General features: G+C 45.7%; 1 protein-coding gene across 4 annotated transcripts in view; it reads left to right on the top strand.

Annotated features, from left to right (window-relative positions):
• Nucleotides 1-19,382, top strand: part of CACNA1B (calcium voltage-gated channel subunit alpha1 B) — a 243,833-nt gene that overhangs the window by 204,592 nt on the left and 19,859 nt on the right. For all 4 annotated transcript variants that reach the window (XM_055270114.2, XM_063636690.1, XM_055270113.1 and 1 more), the window contains 2 exons: nt 11,556-11,683; nt 18,106-18,202. In XM_055270114.2, the coding sequence (XP_055126089.1) occupies nt 11,556-11,683; nt 18,106-18,202 (225 nt within the window). The remainder of the gene's footprint in view (nt 1-11,555; nt 11,684-18,105; nt 18,203-19,382) is intronic.

Below are 19,382 nucleotides of genomic sequence, written 5' to 3'. Positions count from 1 at the left end.
AATGTCGAATGCAGCTAAAGAAGTTGTAGGGAGACTATACCACTGCACCTGGAAACAGAGTAACTATGCCCTTCCCAGCTGGCACACTAAAACCCAACTGTACTGTACAAAGTTTGGAAGAGGTGATTTGTTCTACCAGATGTACAGACATCAAGGGACACAAGACACTTGAAAAAGCAAGGAAATCGCCAGGCGTGGTGGCTCATGCCTGTAATCCCAGCACTTTGGGAGGCTGAGGCGGGCGGATCATGAGGTCAGGAGATCGAGACCATCCTGGCTAACACGGTGAAACCCCATCTCTACTAAAAATACAGAAAAATTAGCCAGGCGCGGTGGCGGGCGCCTGTAGTCCCAGCTACTCGGGAGGCTGAGGCAGGAGGATGGTGTGAACCAGGGAGGCAGAGCTTGCAGTGAGCCGAGATCACGCCACTGCACTCCAGCCTGGGCAACAGAGCGAGACTCCATCTCAAAGAAAAAAAAAGCAAGGAAATCTGACATCACCCAAGGAACATAACTCTTTAGCAGTAGACCCTAGTAAAAACTAAATTTAAAAACTGCCAGAAAAGGGATTCAAAATAATGTTCTTAAAGAAGTGCAACAAGATACAAGAAAATACAGATAGAGAATGCAATGAAATCAGAAATGCAATTGACAATATGAATGAAAAATTCAACAAAGAGATAGGAATCATAAAAAAAGAACCAGGCAGAAATCCTGCAGCTGACAAATTCAATGAATGAAATTAAAAATAAAAACCAACAATAGAGAGCTTCAACAGTGAATCTGATCAAGCAGAAGAAAAAAGAAATCTCTGAACTTGAAGATAGGTCATTTGAAATTAATCAGTCAGAGGGAAAGAAAAGAAATAATTAAAAAGAGTGAAGAAAAGCCTTCAAGAATTATGGAGCACGATTAAGCAAAAAAATATTTTATGGGTGTTTAGAAGGAAAAGAGAAGAGAAAACGTATAGAAAATCTATTTAATAAAGTAATAGCTGGAAAATTCCCAAGTCTGGGGAGTGATGTGGACATCCAAATCCAAGAAGCTCAACAGTCCTCCAATAGATTCAACCAAAAAGGTTCTCCCCAGGACATGTTATGGTCAAATTGTCAAAAGTCAAAGAGAAGAGAAAATTCTAAAAACAGCAAGAGAAAAGCATCAAGTCACATATAACAGAATCCCCCATTAGACTGAAAGCAGATTTCTCTGCAGAAATTTTATAGACCAGGAGAGAATGGAATGGAACGATATATTCAAAGTGGTAAAAGGAAAACAAAAAACAAACTGTCAGTCAAGAATACTATACCCAGCAAAGCTATCCTTCAGAAATGAGGGAGAAATAAAGTCTTTCCCAGACAAGCAAGAAGTGAGGGAATTCATCACCACTAGACCAGCCTTACAAGAAATACACAAGGGAGTCCTACATCTGGAAGCAAAGACATGATAATTACTCTCGTGAAAACACACAAAAATATAAAACTCGCTGGTAGAGTGAGTTTCACAAAAGAGAGAAAATAATCAAACCTTATTATTACAGAAAACCACTAAACTGTAATGATAAATAATGAGAGGAAGAAAAGAAGAAAGGATATACAAAACAACCAGAAAACAATTAACAAAATGACAGAAATAAGTCCTACCTATAAATGATAACCTTACATGTAAATGGATTAAATTCCCCCACTTACAGTTTATAAACTGGCTGAATAGATTTTTTAAATGACCCAACTATATACTGCCTACAAGAAGCTCACATCAGCTATAAAGACACATATAGAGTGAAAGTAAAGGGATGAAAAACATATTCCACATAAACAGAAACCAAATTGAGCAGGAGTGCTATACTTACATCAGACAAAGCAGACTTTAAGTCAAAAACTCTGAAAAGAAGCCCAGTGTGGTGGTGCATACTTGTAGTCCCAGCGACTTGGGAGGCTGAGGTGGAAAGATTGCTTGAGTCCGGGAGTTCAAGGTGGTAGTGTGCTGTGATTACACTTGTGAGTAGCCACTACACTCCAGCCTGGGCAACATACCAAGACCCTATCTCTTTAAGAAAAAAAATTTTAGGGCAAGGAATATCATTATATAATGATAAAGGAATCAACTCAGCAAGAAAATACAACAATTGTCAATATATATGGACCCAACAGTAGAGCACCCAGACAATATTATTATATAAAAACAAATATTATTAGATCCAAAAAGAGAGATAGATTCCAGCACAGTGTCATTTGCGGATTTCCGCACCCCATGCTCAGCATTGAACAGATCATCTAGACAGAAAATCAACAACAAAAACCCATGTTGGCTTTAAACTGCCTTTTAGTCGAAATGGACCTAACAGACATTTCCAGAACTTTTCATCCAACCGTTGCATGGTACACATTAGCTTCATCATCACGTGGAAGATTATCTAGGAGAGATCAGATGTTAGGCAACAAAACAAGTCTCCACAAATGTAAAATAACTGAAATCATATCAAGTATTTTTTCTAACAAAAATAAAACTAGAAATCAATAACAAGGGGAGCTTTTGAAATTGTACAAATTCATGAAAATTAACATTCTTCTGAATGACAGATGGGCCAAGGAAGAAATTAAGAAGGCAGTTTTACAATTTGGCCTGGCACAGTGGCTCATGCCTGTAATCCCAGCACTTTGGGAGGCTGAGGTGGGTGGATCGTTTGAGGTCAGGAGTTCGAGACCAGCCTGGCTATCATGGTAAAACCCTGTCTCTACTTAAAACATAAAAATTAGCGGGCGTGGTGGCGGGTGCCTGTAATCCCAGGTACTCGGGAGGCTGAGGCAGGAGAATCACTTGAACCTGGGAGGCAGAGTTTGCAGTGAGCCAAGATTGCACCACTGCACTCCAGTCTGGGTGACAGAGTGAGACTCTGTCTCAAAAAAAAAAAAAAAGAAAAGCAAAAAAGAAGGCTGGGTGCAGTGGCTGACGCCTATAGTCCCAGCACTTTGGGAGGCCGAGGTGGGTGGATCACGAGGTCAAGAGATCGAGACCATCCTGGCCATCTCTACTAAAAATACAAAAATTAGCCGAGTGTGGTAGCACGCGCCTGTAGTACCAGCTACTTGGGAGGCTGAGGCAGGAGAATCGCTTGAACCTGGGAGGTGGAGGTTGCAGTGAGCCGAGATCGTACCACTGCACTCCAGCCTGGTGACAGGGTGGGACTCTATCTCAAAAAAAAAAAAAAAAAAAGACAAAAGGAAAAAGAGAAGAAAAAAATTATTGAAACAATAAAAATAGAAACACGTCATGATAACTTGAACCAGCAGGCAGGGTAGGTGGAGAAGAAACATAGCATGCCAAAACTTATGGGATACAGTAAAAGCAGTATGAAACAGGAATTTTATAGCAATAAAAGCCTACATCAGAAACACACAAAGATTTCAAATAAATAACTTAATGATGCATCTCAAGGAACTAGGAATAAAACCCAAACCAGGCCGAAAATTAGTAGAGGAACAAAAATAATAAAGATCAGAGCAAGAGCAAAAAGAAACAATATTGAGATGAAAACATTAGAAAAGATCAATGAAATGAAAATGTAGCCAGGTGTGGTGGCTCACACCTGTAATCCCAGCACTTTGGGAGGCCGTGGCAAGTGGATCACTTGAGGTTAGGAGTTCAAGACCAGCAAGAGCGAAACTCTGTCTCAAAAAAAAAAAAAAAAAAAAAAAACCCATCAAAGAAAAGTCCAGGGTGTTTCACTAGAGAATTCTGCCAAACATTTAAAGAACTACCTGTTCTTCTCAACCTCTTCTAGAAAATTGAAGAAGAGGGAATTTTTCTAAACTCATTCTACAAGACTAGCATTACCCTAATATAAAAACCAGACAAGGACACAGCAGAAACAGAAACAAAAACAAAAAACACTAGAAAGAAAAAGGAAACTATAGGCCAATATTCCTGATGATCATAGATGCAAAAATTCTCAAGAAAAATAGTATTTTGTAGTAATTAGTAGTAACTGAATCCAGCAGCACATTTTAATTCACTGTGATCAAATGGGATTTATTCCTGGGATGTAAGGATGGTTCAATATAAGTAAACCAGTAATCAACATAATACATCACATCAACAGAATGAAGGACAAAAACAATATTATCATCTTGATAGACGCAGAAAAAACATTTGATAAAATTCAACATCCCTTCATAATGAAAACTCAACAAGTTAGGTTGGAAGATACCTCAACACAATAAAGGCTGTATATGACAAACCCACGGCCAATATCATACTGAATGGGGAAAAGATCTACAACAAGGAAGGATACCCACTTTCACCATTTTTATTCAACATAGTACTGGAAGTTCTAGCCAGAGTGGTTATGTAAGAAAAAAAAAATAAGCGGCATCCAAACTGGAAAGAAGGAAGTCAAATTGTTCCTGTTTGCAGACAACATGTCTTATATATAGAAAACCCTAAAAGCTCCACCAAAAAATTCTTAGAACTCATAAAGTAATTCAGTAAAATCAATGTACAAAAATCAGTAGTGTGTCTGTATACCAACAACAAACTAGCAGAAAAGAAATCAGTCTCATTTACAATAGTTACAAAAGAAATAACTAAGGAAGTGAAAGCTCTCTACAAAGAAAACTATAAAACATTGATGAAAGATACTGAAGAGGACACACAAAAAATAGAAAGACATTCGATGCTCATGGATTGGAAGAATTAATATTGTGAAAAGGACCATACAGATTTAATGCAATCCCTATCAAAATACCAATGACATTCTTCATAGAAATATAAAAAACAATCCTAAAATTAATACAGAACCACAAAAGACCCTGGATAGCTTAAATAATCTTGAGCAACAAGAACAAAGCTGGAGGCATCACACTACCAAACTTCGAAACAGCATGGTACTGGCATAAAAATAGAAACATAGACCAATGGAACAGAATAGAGAACTCAGAAATAAGTCTTTGTATTTACAGCCAACTGATTTTTAACAAAAGCACCAAGAACATTTATTGGAGCAGGACAGTCTCTTCAATAAACGATGGTAGGGAAACTGGATATCCACATGCAGAAAAATGCAACTCAACCCCTATCTCTCGCTATATACAAAAGCCAACTCAAAATGGATTGAAGACTTAAATGTAAGACTCAAAACCATGAATCTACTGGAAGAAAATACAGGGAAAACACTTCAGGACATTGGTCTGGGCAAAAATTGTATGGAGAAGACCTCAAGAGCACAGGCAACCAAAGCACAAATAGACAAATGGGATTGCATTTCAGTAAAAAGCTTCTGCACAGCCAATGAAATAATCAGCAGAGTGACAAGACAACTTGCAGAATCAGAGAAAATATTTGCAAACTATTTATCTGACAAGCTATTAATATCCAGAATATACAAGGTGAAACTCAAACAACCCATCAGCAAAAAAAAAAAAAAAAAAAAAAAAAAAATCAGATTAACAAATGGGCAAGTGAACTAAATAGACATCTCTCAAAAGAAGACATACGAATGGCCAGCTGGTATATGAAAAAGTGCTCAACATCTCTAATCATCAGGGAAATGCAAATCAAAACCACAGTGAGATACCATCTCACCCCAGTTAGAATGGCTGTTATCAAAAACACACACAAAAAATAACAAATACTCATGAGGATGGAGAGAAAGGAGAACTCTTATACACTGTTGGTAGGAAGCCTCCTCAAAAAACTGAAAATAGAACTACTGTGTGTGATCTAGCTATTCCACTACTGGGTATATATCCAAACCGAAGGAGATCAATTATGTCAGAGATATCTGGGCTCTCATGTTTATTGCCATACTATTCACAGTAGCCAAGATATGGAATCAACTTAAGTGTCCATCCACACATGAATGGATTTTTAAAATATTTTCTTTATACACAATGGAATACTATTTAGCCATAAAAAGAATGAAATTCTACCGTTTGTGGCAACATGGATGAGCTTGGAGGTCATTATGTTAAGGCAAATAAGTCAGGCACAGAAAGATAAATATTGCATGTTCTCACTCATATGTGGAAGCTAAAAAAAAATTGCTCTCATAGAAGTGGAGAGTGGAATAGTGGTCACTAGAGGCAGGGAAGGTTAGGAGGACGGGGGATAGCCAAAGGTTGGTGAGCAGATACAAAAGTACAGCTAGACAGGTGAAATAAGTTTGAGTCTTCTATATCACTATAGGGTGACTATAATTAACAACAGTTTGTTGAATATTTTCAAATATTTCAAGTATTTTCAAATAGGAGAGCAAATTTTGAATGCTCCCAACACAGAAATAAGTGTTTGAGGTGATGGGTGTGCTAATTACTGTGATTTGATCATTACACATTTGTATACATGTATCAAAATATCATACTGTACCCCATAAATATGTACAATTATTGCATGTCAATTAAATAATGAAAGCAAAATAAAAATTTTTAAGAAAGAAATGGGCAAAGGGATTGAATTTAAAAAAAGGAACTGAATAAGTAAAAATAAGTAAATAGCTCCTATGGGGGGAACCAGCCCCCAGTATTTCAACGTAGGTTCTTTTCTATTTTTCCTAAGTGTCGACTGGTCTGACAAATAAAGAGAAAGAGTACAAAAGAGAGAAATTTTACAGCTGGGCCTCCGGGGGTGACATCACCTATTGGTAGGTTCCGTGATGCCCCTTGAGCTGCAAAACCAGCAAGTTTTTATTAGAGATTTCAAAAGGGGAGAGGGGTACAAACAGGGAGTAAGTCATAAAGATCACATGCTTCAAAGGGCAATAAAAGATCACAAGGTCAGAGAGGCAGAGCAAGATCACAAGGCCAGTGCAAAATTAGAATTACTGATGAGGTTCCATGTCCCACTGTGCACGCATTGTCTTGATAAACATCTTAACAGGAAACCTGGTTTGAGAGCAGGCAATCGATCTGACTAGAATTTGCCAGGCTGGAATGTCCTAATCCTAGCAAGCCTGAGGGCTCTGCAGGAGACCAGGGCGTATTTCATCCCTTATCTTCAACCACATAAGGCACACACTCCCAGAGCGGTGGTCCATAGGCCTACCCCTGGGAATGCATTCCTTTCCCAGGGTTATTCCTTGCTGGGAAAAGAATTCAGTGATATTTCTCCTATTCGCTTTCTGCAAGAAGAGAAATATGGCTCTGTTCTGCCCGGCCCTGCAGGCAGTCAGACCTTATGGTTATCTCCCTTGTTCCCTGAAAATCGCTGTTATCCTGTTCTTTTTTAGGATGCCCAGATTTCATGTCATTCAAATACACGTTTTACTAACAATTTGTACAGATAACCAATCATCACAGGGTCCTGAGGCAACATACATCCTCAGCTTATGAAGATGACGGGATTAAGAGATTAAAGTAAAGACAGGCATAGGAAATTACAAGAGTATTGACTGGGGAAGTGATAAATGTCCATGAAATCTTCACAATTTATGTTCAGAGATTGCAGTAAAGACAGGCGTAAGAAATTATAAAAGTATTAATTTGGGGAACTAATAAATGTCCATGAAATCTTCATAATTTATGTTCAGAGATTGCAGTAAAGACAGGCATAAGAAATTATAAAAGTATTAATTTGGGGAACTAATAAATGTCCATGAAATCTTCACAATTTATGTTCTTCTGCCATGGCTTCAGCCGGTCCCTCCGTTCAGGGTCCCTGACTTCCTGCAACAAGCTCCTGCACAGCCAATGAAATAATCAACTGAATGACAAGACAACTTGCAGAATCAGAGAAAATATTTGCAAACTATTCATCTGACAAGTGATTAATATCCATTTCTCCAAATACAATGACCAATAAGCACATGAAAAAATATTCAACATCACTAATAATTAGGGAAATGCAAATCAAAACCACAGTGAAATACCACTTCACACCCAGTGGAATTGCTATTACTAAAGAAAAAAAGATAGAAAAAGAAAAGAGAATAGGCCAGGTGCAGTAGCTCACACCTATAATCTCAACACTTTGGGAGGCCGAGGTAGACAGATCACCTAAGGTCAGGAGTTCAAGACCAGCCTGGCCAAAATGGCAAAACCCTGTCTCTACTAAAAATACAAAAATTAGCTGGGCCTGGTGGTACATGTCTAATCCCAGGTACTCAGGAGGCTGAGGCATGAGAATCGCTTGAACCCAGGAGATGGAAGTTGCAGTGAGCCGAGATCATGCCTGGGCTACAGAGTGAGACTCTGTCTCAAAAAAAAAAAAAAAAAAAAAAAAAAGAAGAAGAAGAAAGAAAAGAAAAGAAAAGAAAAAAGAAAATAGGCCAGGTGCAGTAGCTCAGGCCTGTAATCCCAGTACTTTGGGAGTCCAAGGCAGGCAGATCAGTTGAGGCCAGGAGTTTGAGACTAGCCTGGCCAACATGGTGAAATTCTGGCTCTACTAAAAATACAAAAATTAGCCTGGTATGGTGGCACACACCTTTAATCCCAGCTACTCGGGAGGCTGAGGCACAAGAATCTCTTGAACTCAGGAGGCAAAGGTTGCAGTGAGCTGAGATCACGCCACTGTACTTCAGCTTAGGCGACACAGTGAGACTTTGTCCCAAAAAATAAAATAAAACCACACCTGTAATCCCAGCACTTTGGGAGGCTGAGGCAGCCAGATCACCTGAGGCCAGGAGTTTGAGACCAGCCTGGCCAACATGGTGAAACCCCGTTTCTACTAAAAATACAAAAATTAGCAGGGTGTGGTCTCATACACTTGTAATCCCAGCTACTCAGGAGGCTGAGGCAGAGAATTGCTTGAACCTGGGAGGTGGAGGCTGCAGTGACCCGACATCATGCCACTGCACTCCAGCCTGGGAGACAGAGCAAGACTCCATCTCAAAAAATAAATTAATTAATTAATAAATATTGGCAAAAATGTGGAGAAATTTCAACCTTTGTGCACTGGTGGGTAGACTGTAAAATGGTGGTGTGGAAAATAGTATGACAGTTCCTCAAAGGATTAATAAAAGTGAATTACAGAATGATCCGGTAATTCTACTCTTGGTATAGACCCCAAAGAAATCAAATCAGGGACTTCAACAGATATATGTCCACACATGCTCATTGCAGTGTTATTCACAATAGCCAAAAGGAGAAAGGAACCTCAGTTTCCATCAACAGATGAATGGGTAAACAAAATGTATGAACATTCAATGGACTATAATTATTCAGCCTTAAAAAGGAAGAGAGTTCTGACACATTCTACAATGTGAATAAACCTTGAAGACATTATGTTAGGTAAAATAAGCTAGTCACAAAAGGACAGATACTGTATGATTCCACTTATGTAAGTTACCTATAGTAGTCAAATTCATCGAGACAGTAAATAGAATGGTGGTTTCCAGGGGAGGATGGATGAGGAATTATTGTTTCATGGATACAGAGTTTCAGTTTGGGAATACGAAGAAAGTTTTGGAGATGGATGGTATTCATGGTTGCACAACAATGTGAATATACTTAATGCCACTGATCTCTATACTTAAAAATTGTTAAAATGGAAATTTTTTTGTTATGTATCTTTACTACAGTAAAAAAAAAAAAAAGAAGAAGAAAATGAACTCTCAAACTTCTCCCAAAAATACAAGAGGAGGAAACACTTCCTAACACATTCTATGAGGCCAGCATTACCCTTATATCATGTTCAAATATGCCACAAGAAAATTGCAGAATAATATCCCTTATGAATATTGATCCAAAGATCATCAACAAAAATACTAGCAAACTAATTCCAACAACACATTTCCCAATTTCAAAATGTACTAGAAAGTTACAGTAATCAAAACAATGTGGTACTGGCATAAAGATAGATACATAGACCAATTAAGTAGAATTAAAAGTCCAGAAATAAACTCAAATATCTGTGTTCAATTGACTTTTGACAGTTGTGCTAATGGGGGAAAGAATTGTCTTTCTTTCCATGGTAATTCAGTGAGGGAGAGAATAATCTTTTCAACAAATAATATGGAAAAAACTGGATATCCACATGCAAAAGAATGAGGTTGGACCACTACCTCACTCAATATACAAAATTATCTCAATCAATCAAAGACCTAATAGAATAGCAAAAATTATGAAACTATTAGAAGAATACATAAAGGGTAAATCCTCAAGACTTCAGAATTGGCGATGGATTCTTAGATTTGACACCAAAATCATGAGCAACCAAAGAAAAAATAGATAAATTGGACTACATCAAAATTTAAAACTTTTGTACATCAAAGGACATTATCAAATATGTGGAAATACAATGTACAGAACAAAATGGTAGAAAATATTTGCAAATCACATATTTAATAAGGGGTTAATATTCAGCATATATAAAGAACTCCTACACCTCAACAACAAAAAACCAAACAACTCAATTTTTTAAATGGCAAGGGATAAGAGTAGGCATTTCTCTAAAAAAGATATACAAATGGCAAACAATCACATGAAAAGATATTCAACATCTTTGGTCATCAAGGAAATGCAAATCAAAACCACAATGAGATACCTCTTTACATCCACCATGACAGCTATAACAATAATTTTTCTAAAAATTGAAAATAACAAGTGTCGACAAGGATGTGGAGAAGGAGGAACTGTTGTACATTGCCAGTAGGAACGTAAAATGCACCAGCTGCTATGGAAGAAGTTTGGCAGTTCTTAAAAAAATGAAGCATAGAATTACCATATGACCCAGTAATTTCACTCCTAGGTATATACCCAAGAGAAATGAAAAGATATATCTGCATAGAAACTTGTACATGAATGTTTATGGCAACGTTAATCATAATAGTCAAAAGGCAGAAACAACCCAAATGCCTATCAGTGAATGAATGAATGTGGTGTATTACCACTGGAACATTATTCAGCCATAAAAAGAAGTGAAGTACTAACATATACTACAATATGGATGAACCTTGAAAACATTAAGCTAAGTGAAAGAAGCCAGACATAAAATCATATTGTGTGGTTCCTTTATGTGAAATTCCAGAATAGACAAAGCCATAGAAACAGAAAGGAGATTGGTGGTTGCCAGGGGGTTGGGGGGGGGGTGGCGGGGATTGGGGTGGTGATTACCTAATGTGTATGAGATATTTTTCGGGAATGATGAAAAAAGTTTTGAAACGAGAGAGATGGTTGCACAATATTGTGAATACACTAAATGCCCCTGAACTGTACATTTTAAAATGGGTAATTGTATGTTATGTGACTTTAAACTTAATTTTAAAATAAGAACCCAAACTGTTGGCCTGTAGAGTCCAAACTGTTAACTGCAAGTCACTGATTTCATGGAAGGCCAGTCTGAGAGGGAAAGACAATGTGATCACAGAGAGGAAGGGAGGGTCATGGACAGGAAACTCCGGGGCGTGAAATAGGGCAAGACACTAGCATGTGGATTCCAGAACCCCGGGAAGGCAGGAAGTCTTGGAAGTCCCATGGGGAGAGCAGGTCCGGCATGCGCTGGTCAAATCAGAGTGACCCCTGCTATCCTGAGAGCTTCACACACACACTGGAGAGTGGTGGGGGGCAGCGGGGAGGGCAGGCTGAGGTCTCTCTATGTTACCTGTTCTCCTTCCTGTCCTGCAGATGTTGAACCTCTTTGTGGCTGTGATCATGGACAATTTTGAGTACCTTACGCGGGACTCTTCCATCCTAGGTCCTCACCACTTGGACGAGTTCATCCGGGTCTGGGCTGAATACGACCCGGCTGCGTGGTAAGTGAGCCCTGGTGCTCTGTGGTCCTTGGGGGTGGTCCATACCCATAGATCTTGGGATGGGCCTGGTGGCTTCAGACATGTTTCAAGTGAGCACCCCGTCAGGTTTTGGTGTGGGGCCCAGGGATCTGTCCTGTTTTGTGTAAGAGCAGTGGTGTCCCCTCTGAGTAGCGCCTCCCTTTTCCGTCTCGTGTGCCTTTGCGCAGTGGCCTGGACTGCATAAAGTGATGAGAGTCTTTTGAGACCTTGAGTTCAGTTCCTTGGGAGGTACCCGGAGTCGTGGAAGGTTTTCAAGGGGTTTGTGAGACTTGGGTCGTCTGCCTAAATTACTGTCTTCTTTCAAGGCCTGTCGTGTGAGGGCTCATGGAGGGCTTGTGGAAGAGTGTGTGGAGACAGCACAGCCATAGCGTCCTTGTGCAACTCGATGTGGGGTTTTAGGACATTCTCCCTAAGGGGCTCAGGAGTCTGCCTCTGCTCTTTCTTTTGAGGACAGGGGCCAACATGCACCTCTGTGTCCGAAGCCCCGGCTGCACATAGTGGGTGCTTGGTGAACTTTTTTGACATCAGATGAGCTACCAGGAAGGCTGTAGTGTGTTTAAGACCCTTGTCTATTTTCTGTCATGGTGGGAAAGGTTTACTTGTTTCAAAGGCGAGGGGTGGTGCCTTTCCAGACAGAACAGGAGTCGCATGAAGGGCATGGTTTGGGTCAGAAGGTGAAACTGTTTGAGATCAGGATCCACGGGGGTCCCGTACAGCATGGCATCTCAGCAGGGCTGAGAGCTCATTTGGGAAGGAAGACAGGTCAGGCAGCATGGCTTCTCCATCTTTCTGTTTGTCCATTCCTTCCATCCTTCGTTCCTCATTTACTTGCTCGCTCACTCACTCACTCAAGCAGTGTCTACTGTGGGCTGCTCCCTGCAAGGCCACAAGGGCTGCTAGCACCTCACTCACAGTGTGTGCCCAGGAAATGGTCGTGGATGAGTAGCTCTCAGTGAGTGCGTAGACATCCACCACTCCCCGTGCCCCAGGGGGATGAGGGAACCGTGGGTGCCGCCGAGGCCTGCCTTCTGTCTCTGAGCTCCTCAGCCTGCCCAGGCCCCCTTGCACTCCTCTGCCCCCAGTGCCCTTGCTGGTGGAGGACCGGCAGGACGTGGTCAGACCCCTCATGGTGAGGTCGTGCTGCCCACAGAGCTCCTGGGTTCTGCCCGGTTTTGCTTAAACTGCTGCTCAGCAGAGGGAGCCCTCCACAGACATAAAAGGCCTGGGAGCCTGACTAGACTTCCCCACCCTCCTATGCACTCAGCCTCCCCGGAGCACCCCCACCCTCCTAGTGAGGATCCAGAAGGTGCTGCACGGGGCCCTTCCCAGTCTGGACAAGGTCCGGAGCCACTGGCAGCATCGGGGGCCCTGGGACGGGGCCTCTCCTGTCCAGGCTCTTCCAGGCCCACGGCATCTCTGTGGGTGTTTTTCATTTGAGTGGGAAATATACAGTTTTTACGCAGTGCAAAACAGACGTAGAGATTGTCGGTGTTTCACGGTGTATATGACAATTTCCGTGGCTTGCGAGAACCCTGTCATGTCTGATGCAGCAATATGTTTGCCCTATGATACTTAGTTCATGCTGGGAGGGGCAGGCTCAGGCACATTCACACAGGACCTGTGGTCAGGTAAGCCCAGTCAACTTGGGGGAGACTGACCACACTGAAGACCTAGACCTTGTTAGGCAAAGGGCAGGAGAGACTCCAGCTGAGGCAGGATTTAGGTGAATTCTAGGCAGGTCACCCTGACTGTGTGGTCTAGAGAGTCGCTGCTTTTTCTGGGTGTATTTTTTCTAGAGGAGACTGTGTTGCAGAAAACAGAGATACTTTATAGCATGTAGTTAGTACTAAAGGGCAAAGGCAGATCAGCAAAGGCCCGTGAGAGGAAGACAACATTCCCCAATCTTTATGAGCTACGCCCGGGCCTTCCACGGTCAGCCGCCGACAAGAGCACAGGCAGGAAGAACGGGCAGTGGACTTGGGCCAGATGGCAGCTTGGTTACCATGCACAGTGGTACCAAAGCCAGAGTCTCAGAGCCGGGGTCCTTGGAAGACATAGGCAGTCGGGGATATGAGAGGTGCTTATTGAAGAGTAAACGACAGAATACAAGCCTCACCCCAGAGGTAGCACATACAAAATAATACACAAAACCTGTGGGCCTTGAAATAGCACAGATGTGACCTGTGAGCAACACATGATTCTGCCCCCACGAGCAGCCTGGGCTCACCCTACATAGCCCAAGATGGCCAGGACAGGCCGAGGGGCCCAGCAGAGGCAGCTGAGCAGATTGGGCCTGGATCCTGCATCCTGAGCAGAGCACAGGGCACTTTGAGCCTTTTTGGTAGCCTCCGTGACAAACGCAGTGATGTAGTCATTTCCCAGGGGACCACTCTATGGCTCGTCGTTCTTTGGGAGAAACTTTGAAACAACAAAATTTTAGGAAATTTCCTGAGTTGTGTGTGCACACGTGTGACTGTGCATGTGTGCACAAACAGGACATGTATGCATGTACATGACTGTCTTGTGTGCGTGTTTGCACAGTGTGACCACATGTGCACTCTGTGCATGTGCACATGTGCATGTGTACACGTGTGTTGTGCATGCATGCACACAGATGTCGACATGTGTTTTATGCACATGTAGGCACGCACGTGTGTGCATGTTCACGTGTGTGTGCACATATGATTGTATATATGTGTGCATGTGTGTATATGTGTGCAAGTGAACTGAATGTTTGTGCGTGCATGCCTGTGTGGTTGTATGTGGATGTGTGTATGAATGGCATGTGCACCTGTGTGTGTGTGCACATGCCCGTGTGTGCGTGTGTGTGCCTGTGGTGTGCACGTGTGTGTGCCTGTGGATGTGCACATGCCTGTGTGTGCCTGTGGTGTGCACGTGTCTGGTGTACCTGTGCCTGTGGTATGCACATGCCTGTGGTGCACGTGCCAGTGTGTGCCTGTGGGTGTGCACCTGCCTGTGTGTGCCTGTGGTATGCACGTGCCTGTGGTGTGCATGTGCCTTTGTGTGCGTGTGTGTGCCTGTGGTGTGCATGTGTCTGTGGTGTACATGTGCCTGTGGTGCATATGTGCCTTTGTGTGCCTGTGGGTGTGCACGTGCCTGTGGTGCACATGTGCCCATGTGTGCGTGTGTATCTGTGGTGTGCACGTGTCTTTGTGTGTGTGTGTGCCTGTGGTGTGCACGTGCCTGTGTGTGCCTGTGGGTGTGCATGTGCCTGAGGTGTACACGTGCCTGTGGTGCACATGTGCCCATGTGTGCATGTGTGTGCCTGTGGTGTGCACATGTCTGTGGTGTACACGTGCCTGTGGTGTGCATGTGGTATGCACGTGCCTGTGGTGCACATGTGCCTGTGTGTGTGTGTGTGTGTGTGTGTGTGTGCCTGTGGTATGCACGTGCCTGCTGTGGGTGGATTCTGAAGGCACGGAACTGTTCACCCTGGTGCTGCATTTCCCAACCTTCCTATTGTTGTTGCTTCAACCCTGTGGCGTGAAGCCTGGCGACTTGAGGGGAGAATTGCAGTCACACTTCTTGCAGCAATCTGGCTGCTCATTTCTGTGTCCACCCACCTGTCTAATAACATCTCCTGGGCATCTGCCATGTGCTGGGGCAGGGGCCCAAAGGTGAAACAGGCACATGCTGTCAGAACACTCAGCCAGGCTTGGCAGTGAGACCACATGGTGACTAGCTCAAGGCCAGGGCATTTCTGAGGAAGGAGAGGCCATGTCCGGCCTGAAGAATGAGAGGAGGTGCCATTTGAGCAGAACTTAAAGGAATAGGAAGGATTGAGCACTAGAGAAATAGGATGGATTGAGCTGGGGATGGGAGGTGGGGCAGAGGGGAGAGGGAGGCCAGGTGGCTTCTGTCAGGCTGGAGAGGAAAGTGCATTGCAGAGGGGCTGCAAGGAAGGCTGAGACCGGTTGAGAAAGGCATTGAAATTGGTTAAACAAGTCGCTTTGATTTTGCTTTACAGACAGTGGGTACAGTCCTTGAATTGAGGAGTGATGGTGTCAGGCCCACACTTTTCACCTGGGCTTGATGGGCAGAGACAGATGGGGAGGGTGGGAGGTCTCACGTGTGTCCAGCCCCCCGTGGTGGTCCCTTGGCTGCAACAACCTTAGCAAACACGTTTGGTGAGGCCAAGGTGGGGCTTCCTGTTTCTTCCCTTTTACAGAAGGAAATTCAACATGATTTGGAGCTGATTGGACCGAGGGGGCTACACTGTAGGAGAGAGGAGCATTGGTGGTGATCCAAGGACGCCAGCCTACGATGAGAGGAGGTCCTTAGCTGGACCAGGGCTTCCAGGGGAGGACACAGAGTGTTCAGGGAGACAGGGTCAGTCAGGAGGCAAATGGGTGTGGGCCTCTGAGGTTGCTGTGATAGAGAAGCAGACCTGCCTTGCTGTGGTGGTGACAAAGCCAGGCGTCAGAGGGTTTGGCTGACCTGGGAGGGCCAGGGAGCATCGTCACTCAGGGAGTGAGAGGAAGAGATGACCAAGAGGGAGGGGCAGGGCAGTGTTCTGTGTGGAGCGGCTCCTGCACACATCGGGCTCCGGAAATTTCGCTGGGGTTGCCACACCTCCCGGGGAGCTCCAAGCCCCAGTCCCCCAGCGAGGTGCCACCTGTCCAGTGCACCCCTCACCTCCGCCGCCACACCTGCGCGAGGCCGGTCTTCCCATCACAGGCTGGGCGGGCGGGCGGGTTGGGCTCCATCCTGCCTTTGTTGCCATAACCTGTGACGTTTCCTTTCCAGTTGCCGGATTCATTATAAGGATATGTACAGTTTGTTGCGTTGTATTGCGCCACCCGTTGGCTTAGGGAAGAACTGCCCTCGTAGGTTGGCCTACAAGGTTTGCAACTTCAGAGCCTCCATCCAACATACTTCCCTGCCCGAAACGCACACAGCACACACTCCCTGCCTGGTTTGGGAATGGTGACGCCTCACCTTTCTTTCCTCCTGTCCTGCCCCGCACTCCAGCCTCCTGGACGCTTTGGTTCCCTGTCTAATCTCCCCTGACCCTTCTAGCTGGCTGGGGACAGGCAGCCTTTTGAGAGTGCACAGAAAGCTTTCTGGCTGGGACCAGCTAGCTGGGTGGGAGATGGGGGCTAGATCCCTCCTGCATCAAGGAAGCAGCCGACTTGCCCGGTTTTTCCTCCGAGCTTTCGAGAATGAGCTGATGGTCAGGCCAAAGGCCGAGAGCCCCAGAGGAAGGGAGCACGGGCACAGGCCTCCCAGGAGCAGCCGTCCTCTGGGTCGGAAGAGCCCAGTAACCCAGTGGCTCACCAGTCCCTGGGGGAGGAAAGGGCAGAGGCAGAGTAGGGGCCAAAGACAAGCCATCCTGCTTTGCCTCTGGAGTGATGGGCTCAGCTCAGCCAAGGAGCCCCTGGTCTTGAACTGTGGGAGGAGGGCAAGGCCCCAGGGCAGATCTATCTGCCAGGAAGAGGCTGTCCCCTTTCTCTCCTGGGCCACCTGAATCTGGCTGTCTCTAGGACCCCAAGCCCACAAGCAGGTGTCCCAGGGTTGGAGGTAGGCCCCAGGCCTCGTGGCCTCTCTACTTGGGAAGACTGTCATTGGAGCCTTTAGGTTCCTAGATCCTGCAACCTGCCCCTTTGCTGTCAGAGCTGGTGCAAGGTGGCCCCAGGCCATGTCCCCCCAGCTCCTCCCTCTCCCGCAGTCTCCCATTTCCCACCCAGCCCTGAGCCCCAGCAGCAGCCCTGCCCTGGGCTGGCCTCGGGCGTCTCTGGGCTTGAAGCAGGACTTGCCCCAAGGTTAGGTTTTGGCTCTACAGCTTCAGGGCTCCCTCTTTAGTTTTCTGGTTTGTTTCAGATCTTCTCCACCTTTTTAGCCTCTAGCCTCACTTGGAAGCAAATCTGACCATAAGGAAAGCTGATATCTCTGCCGTGGTTCTCAGCCACTGCCTCATCTGCCACCTGACCCTGCCTGCCAGCTCTTCCGGCAGGGTGAACCAGCTCTTTTCTGATTGGCATTCACTGTGATTTTTAAAAGAGTAAAATCAGAAATTACCAACCCAAAGCCGCCCCGATGCAGCCCTCCCTCACCCCTCCATGTTCATTAGCTCAGACGCCACCCCCGCCCACTGCCCACTGCCCACTGCCCTGCGTGGGGCTGGAGTGAGGAGGTGAGGCTCGGGGGTGGGGGGCCAGGAGGGGGTCAAGCCAAGCAGAGAAATCCCTCATTTTACTTATTTTGATTTGGGCTTTGAATCCGACACTTTGATTAACTGGCTCTGTTTTCTTGTCTGCTTCCTCCCTGCCCCCCACCCCGCTCCCCTCCCCGCTCCCCTCCTGCTGCCGCTCCTCCTGTGGACCACCCCACTGTGCCCTGGCCTCGCTGGGATGGGTTTCCAGTGGGCGCATCAGTTACAATGACATGTTTGAGATGCTGAAACACATGTCCCCACCTCTGGGGCTGGGGAAGAAATGCCCTGCTCGAGTGGCTTACAAGGTAGACCCTGACCCTGACCCTGACCCTGACCCGCCCCCAGGAGGCTGCGTGTGCTTGCTGAGGGCGCTCGCCGGCTCTCCCGGCTCCTCTCCCTCTCCCTCTCAGGGTGCCCGGCTGTCTGTCTGCCGCTCTGCTGTGCGCCCCCGGCCGCCTCACTGTGTCTTTCTCTTCAGCCCCATCCCAGTTTCCTTCCCAGACAGAGGGACGTGGCCACCATGATGTCTCACTGGCCTCTTGTCCCCATAACCTGAGCTGCCCCCTCTGAGAGTCCCCTGGAGGCTCAGGAAGACAGAACTAGACCCTCCTCCCTGCCTTTTCTCCCTCCCTTCCTTTCCTAGGAATGACGGGACAGACCACTTGTTTGACAGAGATGGTTTTTGTTCTGGGCTCAGAACAAAGCTCTAAGCCCCTGGTATGGATGGAGCTGTCCAGCCCTCTGGGTCTGGCCCTGGGAGCAGGTGGGGCCTGCAGGGCCTCTGGTGCTTCTGTACAACCCCCTCCCCAGCTCAGCAAGTGCAGAGGCTCCCTGGGCCCAGGCTGCAGTCTCCAGGGACTTTCTAGGCTCCATGGTGGGGAAGAGGCACTGTAGCATTGAGAAGGAAAGGGGTGCCGGGGAGAGGCATCTTGCTATTATTCCTGGGGCCTCAGAGGGCTGCTGGAGGATGGGGATGGCCTCAGGGCCCAGGAGTCATGGGATGCTGAGTTGCCACGAAGGGGGTAAATCGAGGGATGCCTCCAGGCCTCCCTCCTGGGTGGGCAAGCAGGTCACATGGCCCAGCCCTAAACCTGTTCCATCTGCCCAGCTGTCCCCAGTCCCACCTCATACCCTCCATGTGTAAGCACCTTCATTCCCCCAGCACCCACCCACCTACCCGAGAGCCCTCCTGAGGCCCCGCTGCTCTCCGGCAAACGGCCTGTGGTTCAGCCAGCACGTGCCTAGAGCTTTCCTCAGTCTCCCTGAGGAAGACTTTCCTGAGTCTGTCTGAGGAAGCTTCCTGCCAGAGCTTTCGTCTCTGGTGCTGTGGACAGCTCTTGTCCTCACGGTCTCTGTGCCCTTACTCTAGGTCTTTGTCACCCGACTCAGTGCAGCCTGTGGGAGCCAAGTGGCTCCTCCAAGCCATCCTCAGCCCCTGCCCTGCCCCTGCATTGTGCCTGCCTGGGGGTCCTGCATGCAAGGCTG

Source organism: Symphalangus syndactylus, chromosome 3 (genome assembly GCF_028878055.3).
Source record: "Symphalangus syndactylus isolate Jambi chromosome 3, NHGRI_mSymSyn1-v2.1_pri, whole genome shotgun sequence".
Classification (NCBI taxonomy): Eukaryota; Metazoa; Chordata; class Mammalia; order Primates; family Hylobatidae; genus Symphalangus; species Symphalangus syndactylus.
The sequence above is the reverse complement of the archived record's forward strand: the minus strand, read 5'-3'. Positions and strand labels throughout refer to the sequence as shown.